Genomic DNA, 17,422 nt, shown 5'->3' with positions numbered 1-17,422 from the left:
GAAACACTAAATAAATCCAGTGAACGTTTGAAGGAATTTGTGAAAAAATTTGAAATATTGTATACATTGGACGAAATGAGCTACAACGTGCATTTGCTATTACATATTGTTCAATGCTGTGAAAATTTTGGTCCCCTTTGGGCTTTTTCTTTATTTTTCTTTGAAGACATAAATGGCGTTCTCAAGAAGTATGTAAAAGGGCCTAAAGAACCATTAGTTCAGATTGCAAACCGTTACATTATGTCCCATGCACGCTATTATTCAGATGTTCCCGCAAAGTTCACACCAACAATCCAGAAGTTTTGCGAGACTTTGAAATCGACGAAAAAAGCAACGGTACAAATTAAAAACCATCAATTCGCATTGCCTTCTAATATTATTAATAAGTACAACAACAATTGTTTTAAGGAGATTTCATATCTTAAATTTAACGGTTACACTTATAAACCGGCTTTGAGCAAACAGAGCAGAAAACACTCTAATAATGATGCGTTTTTCTCCATATCCATAAATCAAGAGATACGTTTTGGAGAAATCCAAAATATTTTATCCGATGAATGTGAATATTATTTTGTATTCCAAAAAATAGAATATTCTACTGTAGATGAACACACTATCTTGGGAGAGTTTTCAAATGACGCTTATTATTTCGTAAAAGTAGATCAATCTTTATCTAAACATATTAAAATAGAATGTAACGATTCCAAATATTTTTGTAAGCTATTGTACCAATTAAATGTTGATTGAGAGAATATATGAAAGGCTTTTCGGCAATGAATTCGCAAGTTTATCTTTTTGCACATGCTATAAAGAAAGTCCTATCAATCCTTGATATCAAATTCCTTAGTGGATGTTTCGCGTTCTGTTTTCACTGACATCACAGCCGAATAATAGCATACCGGACAGGTGCAGGCGTAGCGTGACAGTGGGAATCCTTTCTGATTGGTGCTTGAAGATATGTCGTGTTCCTTATAAGCCAGTTTGTCAAGCCAAACGATGCAAATAACTTAAAAACCTCTCATTTACGATAAGGATAATGTATATCTTCCAAATGTACTTCCTTATATTACATATAACCATTGAAGGATACACGATCATACAGGGAAGATATTTGAAATGGTAACTATAATGTATATAGTTGAATAATAATTGTACCGTATGTATTGGAATATATTGACACTATTCCTATTATGGTGAGTATAATATGAATAGATTTGTAATAGTTAGAATGGTTGCTCGAATGGTATTTATTTATACGGGTCGTCATCAATTTCAATCTTAGACGGATTGTTTTATTACATATTTATAGCCGCTGTGCGCCGCAAATGCTCTGCCCCGTCCGAAGAGGACTGCACAACTGGAAAAGCGGCAATCGGTTTGGTTTGCAAGCTCTGTTCGGTATGTTTTGGTATTATGTCATAAATACCAATACACCAGGAGCTGCAGTTTGGCCAGTACAGTAGTAGCCGCACATTCTCGAATTTGCCATCCAGTCAACCAAAGCGTAAAACTGGCACACAGAAGAAAGGGCTGCCCCCAAGGGAGAATGATGATGGAGGACGTAAACGTTATGTGCCCACCACCGCTCGACCGATGCAGCAGCAGTGTCACTATGTAGTTGTTCGAATCCGTCTAGCAAGCAGCAGCCGCCGGATAATTCCGATATGGACACACAGCATTGCCAGACTTGAACACAAGCAGCAGCCCTGTCACGCGTTACCCCTGAAAACTCGTTTTTCATCGCAACCCCGACACGACGCGGACATCTTCGTCCCCTTCCCACCAGGCCGCGCCGCTGGCGGGCTTGTTGTTGGCTTTCTCTTGGGTCACCTATACGCGCTACGACGACGACGACGGCAGACCGCAGCAAACCAACACCACACAAGCAACCACTACAAATCGGACCAGCACTGGTGGCATTATACATTTTAATGTACATCATTATTACATCTATTACGTTTTATTATGCCTGAGCATGCAGCAGGACAGCGTCGCGCACCTGGTTCCCGGTTGAAGGTTAGCCCTGAAACGAACAGTCAACCTAAACAATGCTACCGTCAGTGCAGTACGGTGATGCTGGTGGGTGGTGAGAATTCCCCACACCCACTTTCACCGAAATTCATGGCTCAATTGGCTTTTTCTCTTTGTATGTTCCACCATACAGTTCAGTGTAGCAGGGAGATGTCCTGTTCGACTTCTACCATACACTATACGGGAAGGTCAACACGGTCGTGCAGGACGTGCCGCACACAAGAACCTAAAAATGCATCGTCTCTTTCTGCATCGCATAGGTAGGTAGGTTCATGCGTATGCCACAAGAGAATTGTGTACATGCAAATATTTTCTGCATCCCGGAAGCCCATTCCTACTTTTCTTCCTGAACGTACATCGACCGAAACGCGTTGGCTGGTTGGTTGGTCCGTTGCGTTGGCTGTTCGCTCGAAACGAGCCTTTTTCTTCCACCTACATACGACCGAATGCCATCTGCATGCGGCGTCATCGATGGTGGTGGCGAGGAGACGAAAACGACGACCGCCTCCGATGGATTGCGTTATGTAACCTAGGTGGTAGGCTCTGCTACTACTGCTGTTGCTGTAGCCTGATGGCCATCGTGGTACGGTGGAAAGATTCGAATTCCGTACCGACCGACGACGGTGGTGCGTAGGTGGGTCTGTTATTGGCAGTCCTGTGTGCCTAGGTTAGCTGTAAACTGAATCACCGCTGACGCTGACGTTGAGGCTGCATTAGACAGGTCGACTGTCAGTCAAAATTTGTGGCCGGGTGGTGTTTCCGAATTCGTGTGTTTCGTAGGATTGGGGGGTTGTGTTGCTAAAGTAAGTGCGATTCAGATTCGATTTTATTGGAATGATGAAGCGATGATGTCTATGAACTAAACGGCTGCAATTTAGGTAGTTCATTTGAGCGTACAGAGCAAAATAACTGATTTCCAAGTCATAGATGTAGTCCGATTCAACATTCAATAAAACAGTACTTTAAACCGCTTAGGTCTTTATGCGGCAATTTTGGAAAAAATGGTGAGCTCCAATATTCAAATTGGTCATTTTTGAATAAAGTTGGATTTTGCACCAACTTGATCCCTATATCCATACACTCACACAACTTGTGTGAAGGTCCAAAGAAGAAATCAGGATATAGTGGCGATTGATGCGTTCCCCATGTTATTCGGGAGATTTGTGCCTTGGCATTCAGTCTCATCATTTTCCTGATGGAAATGGGGAAAGGAAGGTGAAAGAAAAATGTAGGGAAATAAAACTAAATGACAATACAATCACAACACAAAAGAATAAATATCCCGGATTGTTCACTCCTGAAGGAATAATAAACCCTATAGCTCTTTACCACGCTGAGTTAGAAACAATAACGTATCGTTGAATTTTAGCTTCCTGTAAGTTCCTCTATGTATGTGGAACCGACAATACGGATTAGTACTGCAACTACTGCAAGTTAGTTATATATCAAATGATGTGAAGTTCCTAAATTGGATTTACAAAGATCACATGAATAATACTCAGCACGCTGCATAGTAGCCATGTTTTAATTCAGCAACACATTCTTTGACATTCTCCAACTCACATTCGACAGAGAAGATTTTGTTTGAACGCAAGTTTGCAAACTATGCCAATGGTTGGCATGTTGGGACACAGCCCAAGAGCGAATCTTGTTCTTTATTCAACTAATCGACAGTGGTGAAACTGGTTCTGGACCAAGCAAATTAGTTGCAGCACCTGCTCTAGACAATTCGTCCACCAATTCAAGTCCAGTAATACCGGAATACCCTGGTACCAATAAAAGGCAGACAGGGTTTGAAATACTTAGTTCTTCGATATCAGTTCGACATGCGATTACTAACTTCGATCTCGAATCTGCCGAACTTAATGCTTTTAGCATCACTGTCAGCGCAAAAATAAATTCTTTTGCCACAAATTCCCTTTAGAAGTGCCGATTGCACGCCACAAAAAGTCGTGTGCTTGGTGGAATGCGATATAGTATCTACCAAGAGAATTGGATTGGATAAATCTTATTTCACGACAATAGACACCAGAACTAGTTCGGCCCTCCATTGAAGAACCATCAGTGTAAAAATGTACGTATTGTTCAAGCTACTGCTCCATACAACCAGACAGCCATTCGGCAAATTATGGGGACTCAAACGGAAGTACATTCATTGGATCGGCACAACAACAGGTAGACCAATACTAGCATACGGGACACAAGGGGCTGTGTGGTGGAAGAAGGAAGAAATAACATAAATCCAGTCATGTAAGTTATCTTGATTCTGATATCGATGTGAGCAATCCAATTGAGTTTTGAATCAAGGATTATCCCAACGTACTTAGCGGAACCATGATTCCATAAAAGTGGTGACAGCACACCACCTTGAAGGCGTTCGCAAACACTCAGATTCCTTATTTTACTTGTTTTGACGATAAGCACTGATGTCGGTTGCTAAGCATTGCGTGTATCTAGTTCGTTATATATAAAGATACTCTACGACCTCGTGCTGATTCCAAAAATGAATTCGAAAGACATTCAGCCAAAAGCACATTGAATGTCAAGAATAAGTACGTAAAATAGCTGCACGAAAAGCTGATATCTATAGTGCTCAGTCTGCTATGTAGATGCTCAGATAGAAAACATGTTCCAAGCAAAAATGGCTAAATATTCAGGAAAGGAAATTCGCAAAGGGTAAAACCTCCATAATTGATACCAAAAAACTCCACAGCAATAGGAGAAGCGCAACCTGAAAGATCAAGAATCGCTGAATGTTTTACGCACCGATTTCGCAATCGTTTTTTGGAGTCCAACGCTTTCGAAACAGGAGTGTCAAGTCGTGTCGTTCATAAACTTCTTGAAAAAGCCAAGAAGAAAAGCAAAATGACTAGTCTGTATGGTGTCAAGAAATCAACGATTCATGCTATCGAACAGAATACTGCGTCGTCATATTTTATATGTTATCGTCGCAAATAACCCTCGATAAAAATTAGAGTACGTTATTTGCGAGAAGTAGTGAATGTATTTCACAGATGACCGATTTTGGATAATTTTTTGAATTTTTTTAAGATTTTTACATTTTTTTTCTATTTTAGGTATCACAGAAGGCAGATTTTTTTGACTGAAACACTGTATGTGCCATCCCTGGTATCTACCACATTTTTTGTTCAAAAGAGCTAAAAAAACTAGATTCTAAATGTTTTGTTCCTGATTTATTCTCCTCATTTTATTATATAAAAAAATGCAAAATATGAGCATCGTCGATTCGAACGAAACTTTGCAGTTGTGTTCGGTTTATGAATCTCCATGATTTTTTTTTCTGGTGATGGAAATATTTTGATACAAGAGCAATTGTTCAAATGGGCTTAGACGTTTCTACGTGCATTAATTTCCAAATATTTTAAGTCGAGTACTCTATATTATACATCAAAACTTCCTGAGAACGAGTTACAGGTAATGAATATTACTTCACGAAAAAATATACACTGAAAAAAATATTGTGTCATTTTTCACAAAAACAAAAATTTATATTAAAAATTTAAATAACAAAGAAAAACCATTTTTTTTAAATTTTATATAATTTGTCAACAACAATTTGAAGAGAAAAGAAACATTTTAAATGTGATTGCATGATGGAAAACTTATTGGTAAAAAAGTTTTTCTAACAATGACTTTATAAATGTGTTTAAATTTTATACTAATTGACACACAAAACTGTAATTTTATTACAAAATATAAGTCTAAGTATCATTTCAAATCAAAATGCTTTGAACAAAAATCTTCTAAAATGCAATAGTTTTCGAGATATTTGGAATTTTGCACCAACAAAAACAATTAATTCGTGTAATTATGCCCTTTTTAAAAGTTATTCGCATTACCGCATCATAAAATGTCAAAAATTTATCATTTTAAGGACGTAAAAGAAACTTTTTCAGTAAATTTGGATCATGGAGAAGCTTTCAAAAAAAAGTTTTCCTAACAACAAATTTTGAAATATTTTTATGAATCATACTATTTGCAATCAAAATTACAATTTTATTTTTGAATATGATTCTAAACGCAATTTTAAATCGAAATGCTCATAACAAAAATTTTCTGAAATGTGGTAGTTCTCGAGATATTTCAAATTTTGTTTTAATAACACAATTATTTTGTTTTGTTTTGTTACAAAAATTTTCTGAAATTAGATAGTTCTCGAGATATTTCAAATTTTGTTTTAAAAACACAATTATTTTTTTTTGTTACGACCTTTTCGTAAGTTATTTGTGTTTCTCCATCAAAAGATAAAATAAAGCCCACAATATTTCCTGTAACTTCTTTCTCTTTGACATCAAGGCGATATTGTAAACCATTTGATAGCTACACGAAAACAATTAAAACAATCAAAATACGATTCAACCAAAGGGTCTGATGATTAAACTAAACAGTTCGAACATATTTTGGTTGTTTTCATGTAGCTTTCAAATAGTTTACAATATCGCCTTGATGTCAAATAGAAAGTTACAGGAAATATTGTAGGCTTTTTGAAAAACCTATTTCTTTTGGTGGAGAAACACAATAACTTATGAAAAGGTCGCAATAAAACAAAATAATTGTTTTTAAAACAAAATTTAAATTATCTCGAGAACTATCACATTTCCGAAAATTTTTGTTATGAGCATTTCGATTTCAAATGGCGATTAGAATCTTATTCAAAAATAAATTGTATTTTTGGCTACAAATAGTAGGAATTCCATATCAACATTTGAATAGGGCTAATAAGATTTGTAAACAAACTTTTGTTTTGCTGATTTCTCTTAATTTGTTATAATTTCAACACAGAAAACATTTGAAATTGATTCTACCAAGGGTAACGATGTTGATTCATGCGTACTTTTCATGAAATTCAGCACGGCAGCGGAATAATGGGTAAAATAAGTTTCTTTACATAAATCATGTTAACCCTTTTGAAGAATTAATATTGAATTACGTCAATTAGTATGAAATATAAAAGCATGTATAAAGTTACTGTTAAAAAAACTTTTTTATCAATAAGTTCTGAATCATGCAATCACATTCAAAATGTTTCTTTTCTCTTTAAGTGTTCAACTAAATAAAATTCTCTAATAATTTTTAAAAGAAGTCATCATCAAATCTTGTTAACTGTTGAATGCTTTCAATTACGAGTGTATTTGGAAAATCTAGACGTATAATCAAGAATGTCTTGTGGTTTTTTTCATCCAGCAATTATAAACATTACTACACGGAAAAAAATCCGTTCATAAATTGATGAACAAAAAATCACGATATCGTGAACTGAGCGATTTACGAAAATCGTGACCAAGTTTCTGAAATTATGGATAATAATCCTCGTATTCATGAATCTATATGTTTTTAAAAAACTAGTTCGCGCAAAAATGTACATGGCGTTATTTTGCAATTTTTTTGCTAGGTTACTGTGGTGGTTCCCTGGACATTTAGTTTTTGTTGATTCTTGTTCCTACTTTGGGGATACACTGGTTTGTAGTATATCAACCAAAACGACGGTCATGATTTTAAGAGCTTAGTCATGATTTTCGTAATTTCTCATCACGTTACTGTGATATTTTATTCATGAGTTTAATATCGGATTTTTTTTTTGGCAGAGTTGCACGATTTATACGCATGATTTCAAGGTTTTAGTCACAATATTCATAATTTATATTCACGCTTTCGTGATGTTTATTCACGAGTTTCGCGTTGAATTTTTTTTTAGTGAGTGGTGTGACTTACGTTCATGATTTTAGGATAATTTTCACGATTTTTGAGGATAATTTTCACGAATCACGCGTAGTGTAATTTGTGTTCATGATTTTAGGATATTAGTCACGTTTATCGTAATTTATATGCGCGTTACCGTGATATTTTATTCTCGAGCTCACGTTCGAATTTGACACATGCAGTAATGTGACTACTGTGCATGTTGAATCACTGTCGGATTTTTTACTCGGAGTAACGTGACAATATTATTTGGTTCATAAAACCGTAAATGGTTCGCGGTATCTTGTTTTGTGAACTACATCACGAGCAAGATTCGTGGCTCTGTAATATATTTTTTATCCTCAGCGCAGTTTTCATTTTCTGTCCAGACATCACAGTGACCCTTATCGAATCAATCTTCGAGGTCCGAATAGTTATCTTATATCTGGTGCTCGCACCTATTACTAGTCTCTATAGGCTGTGCATAAATATATGACATTTCACGACGACAAAACCCAAATTTTGTGAACTGGTTCACGTGAAAATTGTAAGACCATATGTAGAGTTGTATGAAATAGAAAATGATTGCGGATGTTTTCTAAATATCACAAGCACTCAAGATAGATCGTGAATCGTGTACTACGAGTCATGAACCAGTTCGCAAATCCATGAATAAAATTTTATGATTTTCTGAACTATTTCACAAGCACAAGTGGTCAGTTGTAAAAATTATACCAGAAATCATGAACTAGTTCACAAACACATGAACGATACTTTTTGATTGTGTAAACTAGTTCAAGGTCACACATGGTCAGGTATGACTATTATATTAGGAATCATAAATTTCTTTCACGTTTCCGTGAATAAGATTTCATGATTTTGTGAACTATTTCAAGAGCACGAATGGTCAGTTGCTAAGAATCTTAAAGCAGTTCATGTATACATGAATAACATTTTTCGATTTTGTAAATTATTGCATGAACTCGAATGGCAAGCAGTGACTACTATACTAGGAATCATGAACTAGTTCACGAATATATAAAAAATATTTCATGGTTTTGTGAACTAATTCATGACCATGAATGGTAAGTTGTTACTAATTCGCTAGAAATCAGTTCACGTATACATGAATAACATTGTGTGATTATGTGAATTATTTTACGAGCCCGGATATTGAATCGTGACTATTATATTTGGAATCATTAACTAGTTCACGATGAAATCATGAAATAGTTCACGCGTCAATATGTTTTCCAAAAGTTTTGAATAAAATAACGATTCTACCTTTGGTTTTATGAACAATGTTCATAAAGTTGTGAACTAGTTCTCGTACAGAAAATCGATTTAGTAATGGTATGATGGAAACCGTGACTGAAGTTCACAAAACAAAAACAAACAAATAAAAGCGTTATTGATGCGTTACTGACTGAAAATGGAACATAATTATAAAACACATGATTTTTGTTCATGGTCCTGTTTTCGGAACGTAAAAACGTGATTGAATTCATGGCACTTTTTTCACGAATTTGGTAACATTTTTTTCCGTGTAGAAAATGAAAGGAAGTTTGCACTGATAAATGATCAGGCTTCGATTTTCAATAAGCAATTATTTTTCTTGGCTGTCGTAAACCATTTAAAAGTAAAATGCATTTTATGATTTTTTTGTTGCTTTAAAAAGGCCATATGGTATTTTTCATGTCTCCGGGAGAGTAAATATTTCTGTTAGTTTTATTTTTTGTGTCCTTACTATCCCTATTCCGAAACCACTCTCTTCTCTAATTCCCATTGTATGGTAAGGCACAAGTTCTCAAACAAAATCGGAAATTTGCATTAGAGCAATTATGTTCTAACTCCGGAGTTTCCAATAACGCGGTTTTTCCAATTAACACGGTTTTTGCAAAAATATTCCTTTTGAATGCAAAAGACTTTGACTTTTTTGTGAAAAAAAAATTCTAAGTCCTTTTAAATGAATTTCGCCAGCTTTTATCTTGCGCGGACTTCGCAATTAACACGGTTTTTGCAAAACAAAATTTCATGTCCTTTGGAATGCAAAAGACTTAAAAGATTTCGGAAAGATGGAAGAGACGGGTCTGGAAGACTCCTTATGGCCCGCACCTCAACAATATGGGTATTTTCGGAATGGACTTGACAAGTAGGTACCAGAAATAGATTTTTGACGCCATTTTTAAATCCAAAATGGCGACCTGCGGTTTGGCGAAATTCGCTATAACCCAATCAATATGGATATTTTCGGAATGGTCTTGATGAATAGTTGCCAGAAATTGATTTATGACGCTATTTTGAAATCCAAGATGGCGACTTCCGGTTTAGTGCAAATTCTCTACAACCCATGCAATATGGGTATTGTCGGAACGGTCTTGACGAGTAGATGCCAGAACTCGCGCTAAACCGGAAGTCGCCATCTTGAATTTCAAAATAGCGTCAAACACAAATTTCTAGCACCTACTCGTCAAGACCATTCCGAAAATACTCATATTGATTGGGTTATAGCGAATTTCACTAAACCGGAAGTCGTTATCATGAATTTCGAAATGGCGTCAAAAATCAATTTCTGGCACCTACTCGTCTAGACCATTCCGAAAATACCCATATTGTTGTGGTACGGGCCATAAGGAGTCCAGACTCGTCTCTTCCGTCTTTTCGAGAATCTACCTGGTCTTTTGCATTCAAAATGACTTATTTTTTGCAAAAACCGTGTTAATTGCGAAATCAGCGCAAAACAAAACTGCCAAAATTCTTCTAAGTTCTTTACAAAAAAACTTAGATTTTTTCAGGTTAAAGTCGATGTCTTTTGAATTCAAAAGGACTTAGAATATTTGTACGCGGATTTTCCAATTAACACGGTTTTTACGCGGATTTTCCAATCACGCGGTTTTTTTACGCGGCACATATCCCCCGCGTAAAAAAAACCTGAGTGTATTGCCTATTCACTATAATATTTTCAAAGTCGCTGTCGCACACATTTTCCGTCAGAAATTCCCATATACTTCCACAGTATAAAACTCGTTTTCACTTACCGGAAGACTTGAGCAGATCCGGATCGACCAGATCGGTCAGGTCCGGTTCTTCGCCGTACCAGAAGATCCACAGCTCCTTGGCGGCGGTCAGCGAAAGCGGCGGATGGATAACCGACCCACCCGTCACCGGCCCCGGTATGCTCATCTCGAACACGTTCTGGTCCTGCTCGGCCGGTTTGGGGGCGGCTACCCGGCGCCACACGCACAGAATGTCCACCTCGAGACATTTGGAGTAGGAACGGAGCACCGGGTCGTCCAGTGGGTAACTTGACGCGTGCGGCCGTTCACCCTGGGCCAACTTACGCCATTTTATACCGCACAGATCATTCTAATGGGGGAGGAAGAAAAGGAATATATTATTATAGTTTGATAGATATGTTTTGATTTGAAAGAAGAAAAAAAAAGCTTTAGATACAGTTACACGAACCACGAACAATGACCAACAGCGTGAAATGTCTACAATATAAAACAATGCTAGAAAGCTACCGACACTTGTGTATATAAAACCTTTCGCCTGCTGTACATAGTCCACCGCGGATAACGAAGGCAGTCGAGTCAGCTTTGTACTATTTCACACCGCAGTCACAATCAGCCGCATCATCTCCATAAACAATAAACAACACGAACGATCGTCGTTTCGGGCTTCGAAGAACGAAACGTCATGATGACACGAGCTAGCACACCACATCACACCGAGTATGGGAAAGCCTGAGCCGGTCTTTTGAACTACCTGTGCAAAAACTAGTAGTCCCTTTTCGAGCTGTTAGACTGCAATACATTTTTTTCAAATAAAAACTTCCTAAAGAACACCGCCTTTTCCTATGTACCCCTGTTAATGCAGACCAACTAGGTGCACGCGACGGAGTCACACGTGCAACGTAGGGTAGTACTCGAATTGGCGACCGACAGAGCGGATGGAAAGCAGGCTAAAGGAGTTGAGAGCCGTCACCCTGCACAACTCCCGGTGGGCCGTCCTCACAAACATTCTCACACAGGATGAATCGTCGTATGGTTGGTAAGCTATTTTTCGACACAACCATACACTTGTAGTGGTTGGAATCGACTTTTTGTTTTCATCTCATACCCGGCCGTTCCGACTGCGCTGTCACTGTGGTGGTCCTATGGGAAAGGCAGTCGTCGTAGTAGTAGTGTTCCACCAGTCTATTATGTAGCGATGAACAGTGCGATTCGCCGAGATATTCGGTGAATAACAAACGTGAGGAAAACCGCTTGTCGACAGCTCAAAAAACAAGAGCCAGAGCGTGTGAAATGGAACTTAGTCGGCGGCGGCGGAGCAGGGCACCGTTCCTAAACAGCCGTCGCACCATTCGCTTGTACTTATATCTACTCGGCGGTGCTGCTGCTGCTGCTAATGCTGACTCTGGAAGTTGCCACACAGCCTGGTCCCATGTGTGGGTAGAGAATGACGGATGGTGCCTGTCAGTACAGTATGCTATAGGTACGTTTCGCTGGAATTATGCGGTCCGCTTCTTTCGACGGTGGTTGGTCACTCGCTGTGCACCTTCTGCGTCTGCTAGTGTACTGTTTGCAGATGATTGCTGTTAGTCTGCCTTGGTAGAACAAAACCAAATATTTCGATTTTCGAATCAGAGAATGTCAATGCAAGATGCACTATGCTTTGCTAAGCCAAACCATATGTTTCGATTTCACTATTTCTCATTAGTTCTTTCTTGCGGGACATCACGCTTGACTACTGCTTTGCTCAGACACACTATGTGTCTCCATTTTTTTGGAGCTAGCGTCAATCTGGCGCTAGCTTAGTCCCGTCACTAAGTGTCAGATTCTGATGAGACGAAGTCGAAACGCAAATTCCATATCTAATCTTACTGTTACTTACGCTCTGTGGAAATTTTTCAACAGGAATTGGAAAATATTGAAAACATTAAGAAACATAAGCAGCAAAATCAGGGGGAAAATCTGAAGTCGTTTCCTGTTCCGGACCCAGCTTCGTAAAATGACAGTATACCCCAGTACCTTCATAATTCACGCATAAAATAAAGATTGAATTACGTTGCCTTCACTCCCCGATTATCTCACACTGTGCCGCTACCTTATGCTCGATTTTCTATGTACCTCAGACTCGTCCGGCGGACGGGACGGTAAACCAACACCGCTCAAATGTAAATACACATCACTGATACAATTATACCAGCAGTGCGTATGGAAACTAGCAGAGCAATTTAGCCTCCAGTGTTGCATACAATGGAGAGCGAACACGAAAAATAAAAGGTAAAATAAACTGAAATAAATGGTCTGCCCTCACCTCACCACACCTCGCACGATCGTAAACATCAGCAGCAAGAAGCGAGAACACAGTCTTCCTCGTCTCGGCACTGAAGTGGCGCAAACAGTCCCAAAGAAAGAGACACATACGAAATAATTCGCTTTTCGGAATCTCCTTCCCAGTGTCTGTCCGTTCCCGACGACGGTCATCTTCGGTATTTCAAGCTTCCTGTATTTCCCTTTCAATCCTCACTCACTCATTTTCTTGCTCTCTCTCTCTCTCTTTCCTCGACTGTTTGTTGTACAATTCGATTGTGCGATTATGAAGCACATTTCACAACTACCACCACCAGAGCCGATTATTTATTATTTCTTTCAGCGGCGTTAGTATCGAGTGTGGGTGATGTGTTTACCTTTTTGACGTTTAAACATATAACGTATATAGAGAGCAGCTACTGGGAAGATTTGTGGAGCTGTGATTTGAAACCTGTCTTGTTTTGGATTTGTTATGAAAAGGTATTTCAAGGCGGCGAAGAGTAATAATTTGGATATTAATTGGCGTGAGATAAAGTTCTCAGGAGTACAAATAGATTTTCGTTTCAAATAAATGGAAATGATATAAAAAAAATATAAAACATCGATTTTTAATCGTTATTGAAACATGAAAAAGGGTGCAGAAAATTCTTTAAGGAGTAACAATTTTATTGATCGTGATTTACTGCAAAAATAAGTAATCTTTAGGTAGCTATTCTGCAATTTGTATGAATTGCTCTTTCTTGGTCTGACAACGACGAATAAATTGTGCCAAAGTTGTTTAATCGCCCAATCTAATCAGTTATTACTCTTAGCATCGACCCGCTTTAAACACAGCAATTAAGTGTATAGTACACTGTATACTCTGTCAGCTGACTGTATTTCCTCACGACCGAAATTTAACAACCAGTAACCAAACCAACTCGTAGCTTATAATACGATAAAAAACAAAAACAAACATTCACTGTCCGCAATCAGTAGGACGGACGATAACATAAGTAAAGAAGTTAATTCAACATTACGCGCTGAATAATCAGCTCTCCCTGATAATCGAATCCAATCTTTAAGGCTGTGCATCATGCGGGTGTGTGGAGAATAGGGAATGTAGTATATGCTAGGCTGAGTGGACGATCCAATTTCTATTCTTAGACCATATACATATGGAGTAATATCAGATGTTGCTTTGAACTATTGTCAGATACTATGCGACAGTTTTCACGACATCACCCCCGTTTAGATTTGGTAAGGCCAAGATTGTGTCGAAGGATGTCAATTAAGGGTATATAATGGGGTCACACCATTAGCGTCTCAATTGAGAATCGACAGACAACCTTGGTTGATTGCAAGGTGCTACACTACCCTTGATCGGATATTTGTCCCTTTTTCTATTAAGGGAATCCTCCTTATATAATTGTGACAAAAAGCACCTAATGTTTAATAATTTTTTTGAAGCAGTAAAATGACTTAGACATGTGCGCTATGCTGCAAAATGTTTATTAAGGTTTCATCTATAAAATCAAAATTTTCAAGCGTAAGGTGTCAAAAAAGGCGTCAAAAATGGCGGCTTTCTCGGAAAAAGATTTTTTGAATGTGCGGGCATTCTCGTTTTTTAACTATTCAACCAATCAACTTTGGGTTTTGCACGCCTAAAAGAAGACAACATTCTCGGGCGCTGTAACTTACAAAATCGCAATATTTTGAACATCAACGATTTTTTACAGCCGGCCAAAGTGGAAAAATCATACAAAAAACGATACTTTATTTTCAAGTGGCCGCCATTTTGTTCCTATATCGAATTTGTTCATGTTTTTCAGATTTGGACGACTCTACAGAATGTAATCTTCAAGATCGTTTTGGTTTGCTGCTTGCAGGCGACAAATTGCGACCTGTATCGTGCCCGCAGATGAGGTCGATTTTCAAAACACCTTTGCCGAAGCCGCCATTTTGGACGCCATTTTTGACACCTTGCGCTCGAAAATTTTTATTTTATAGGTAAAACATTATTAAATATTTTGCAGAATAGCGCACATGTCTAAGTCATTTTACTTCTTCAAAAAAATATCAAACATTAGGTGCTTTTTGCACAATTATGTAAGAGGACACCCTTAACGATTTGTCGCCAAACTCATAATTCTGCTCATGAACTCCCAACGTGATGCAGTTTTTTTTGTACACCCGCAAGTGAGTCCTGGCTTCCCACAAAAACTTAATTTTATTCACGGAAAACATTCTCAGTACCCAAGTATGTATGAAATAAGTTAGTTTTATTTACAATTATTCGGAGTTTCAATCATTCAACACCATTTGACTTATATATTTCTTCGAAATGTAATTGTGGTATTAGGATGATTATAAAAATACTTTTCATAAATAGAATTTCAACTGGAAGCCAAGACCAAATCAATACCAATGTTAAGTTCCCTGATATTTTGGTCTACGTAGGAGATTCTGGTAAAGAAGTTACTGGGCTTTGCTGTTCAAAAACACCAACTCGGCTTCTTCCCACTGATACTGGAAATTCCCGATGAACCCGACTTGTTTTCCTCTCGTAATTTGGAGAGTTTCTAACTTACTCATAAAGACTTTGCTCGAATTAGTAGAAACGGGAAATCCCAGTAGACATTTTCATAGGTATTTTATGATTGCATCCGAGTTATACAAACATATTTAAATCACCATTTACCGAAAAAAATGCGCAAATATAGGATATACAGACAACAGTGGAGGTTATATACAGTACATGCTGATTTTCATCGTAGTTATTACTATTTCGGCATGAGTTACGACGTAGTGTGGATCTGGCATGATTTACTTTATGCAGGTATACGAGTTTCGTATATGAGTTTTCAAGGCGCACTAGTTACGATAAAATATGTATATTGCTTATGCATCTAGCGTATTATCATGCGACTTCGATACGAGTTGGATACTGTTACGATTTACGTTGGCCATCAATATACGATGCCTGCTCCACAAATTACACTTTGGAATCAATCACATATAGCTCTGCAGATAATATCAGAAATGATGTTTTCCACAATTTTCGCAAGATGTTTACTCACCATCTCAGAAAATGGTAGTTTTCCTTCGTTTTGGCAAGCAATTATAGACAAATTAAGAGGTGATGTTATTTAAAAGTAATCTTTTTACCAATGTTTACAGAAAATATATCAACGATGACAGAACAGAATGAAATAAGCAACACTTCGCTTCCACTGCAATCTGTGAACGGTTTTGGCGTAGACTCGCCAATGAGTTTCCTATCTTTATGTGACTGATATGCTTTTCAAGTGACCTAGTATAGGTTGTAGGTCTTGTCAAATGCAAAACAAAACTATGCATAAAATTGTTGTACACCCTCAAAATCTTGAATTATAAAAAAAAACTTTTGGAACCTTCAGCACAAAAGAAGGAAAATAGACCATTTCAACAGTATGCAAGATTTGTTTTGTAAGAATTATTTAATGATATTTTTGTCGAGAGTTGTCCTACTGGAGCTGTAGAGATATGGTCTCGGAAGGGCTCCCCGACAGAATCGCTCACTACAATTGCAGACCGGACGGGGAATGTCACCCACTAAAACACTGCACTAAAGGCCAATTTCAGCGGGCCGTGATCTCTGAATTTGATATTGAGTGTACGGTTCAGATGTGTGTACGATCGCGTAGGGATGAGCGTTTATTTGTACGCGCTTGAGACCGCGTTGATCAGATTATAAGTGTCATAACGTTCACTAAATCATTGAGGCGTTTTTGTGTTTACCAAAAACTAGGGCGAGGATGATCGGGATTGCATGCTGGTCTTTGTATATTATCGTGGAGGTTTCGAGCGTTTGTATGTTAACATGTTCGATCGCGTGGAAGTTTGTATGTCACATGTGCTATCGTACGTTACTTCGCGTGTATAAAGAACCGTGCGGCCATTCGCATATTCGCGTATCCCTGAATGATCACGTGGACCGTCAATATGATACTTAGTTTTCAGTGATGTACCTAAAGTTAGCACTACCACTTATGAAAAAGTGAACCATGACACATGGATTAATTGTCGCTTCATTGTCGTAAATTAGTTATGAAATCCAAAAATTTGTCGATTTCGTTTTTTTTTTTTTTAATTTGGTATAGTAGTGCAAACTTTACAGTAAAGTTAGCACTACCACATGCTAACTTTACCGTAAAGTTAGCACTACCACCCTAGAAAATTGCATTTTTCTAAAGTTCAAAAACTTTAATCACACGTAAACATTTGTCGTAAACTAATTGTGAAGTAAAAAATATGTCGCACTTGTTTTTTTTTAATTTAGTATAGTTTAGATTAAAACGCATCCCAAATTTAAGAAAAAACTTGCGCGACATTTTTTTTCTTCACAACTAATT

The 17,422-nt window shown here is 37.7% G+C and overlaps 1 protein-coding gene across 3 annotated transcripts in view; it reads right to left on the bottom strand.

Annotated features, from left to right (window-relative positions):
- Positions 1 to 17,422, bottom strand: part of LOC131690399 (mediator of RNA polymerase II transcription subunit 13) — a 172,662-nt gene that overhangs the window by 104,928 nt on the left and 50,312 nt on the right. For all 3 annotated transcript variants that reach the window (XM_058976129.1, XM_058976130.1, XM_058976131.1), the window contains exon 2: positions 10,770 to 11,097. In XM_058976129.1, coding sequence (XP_058832112.1) covers positions 10,770 to 11,097 — 328 coding nt within the window. The remainder of the gene's footprint in view (positions 1 to 10,769; positions 11,098 to 17,422) is intronic.

Source organism: Topomyia yanbarensis, chromosome 3, assembly GCF_030247195.1.
Source record: "Topomyia yanbarensis strain Yona2022 chromosome 3, ASM3024719v1, whole genome shotgun sequence".
NCBI classification, from domain to species: Eukaryota; Metazoa; Arthropoda; class Insecta; order Diptera; family Culicidae; genus Topomyia; species Topomyia yanbarensis.
Note: the sequence above shows the minus strand (reverse complement) of the source record. Positions and strands in the feature narration are given on the sequence as shown.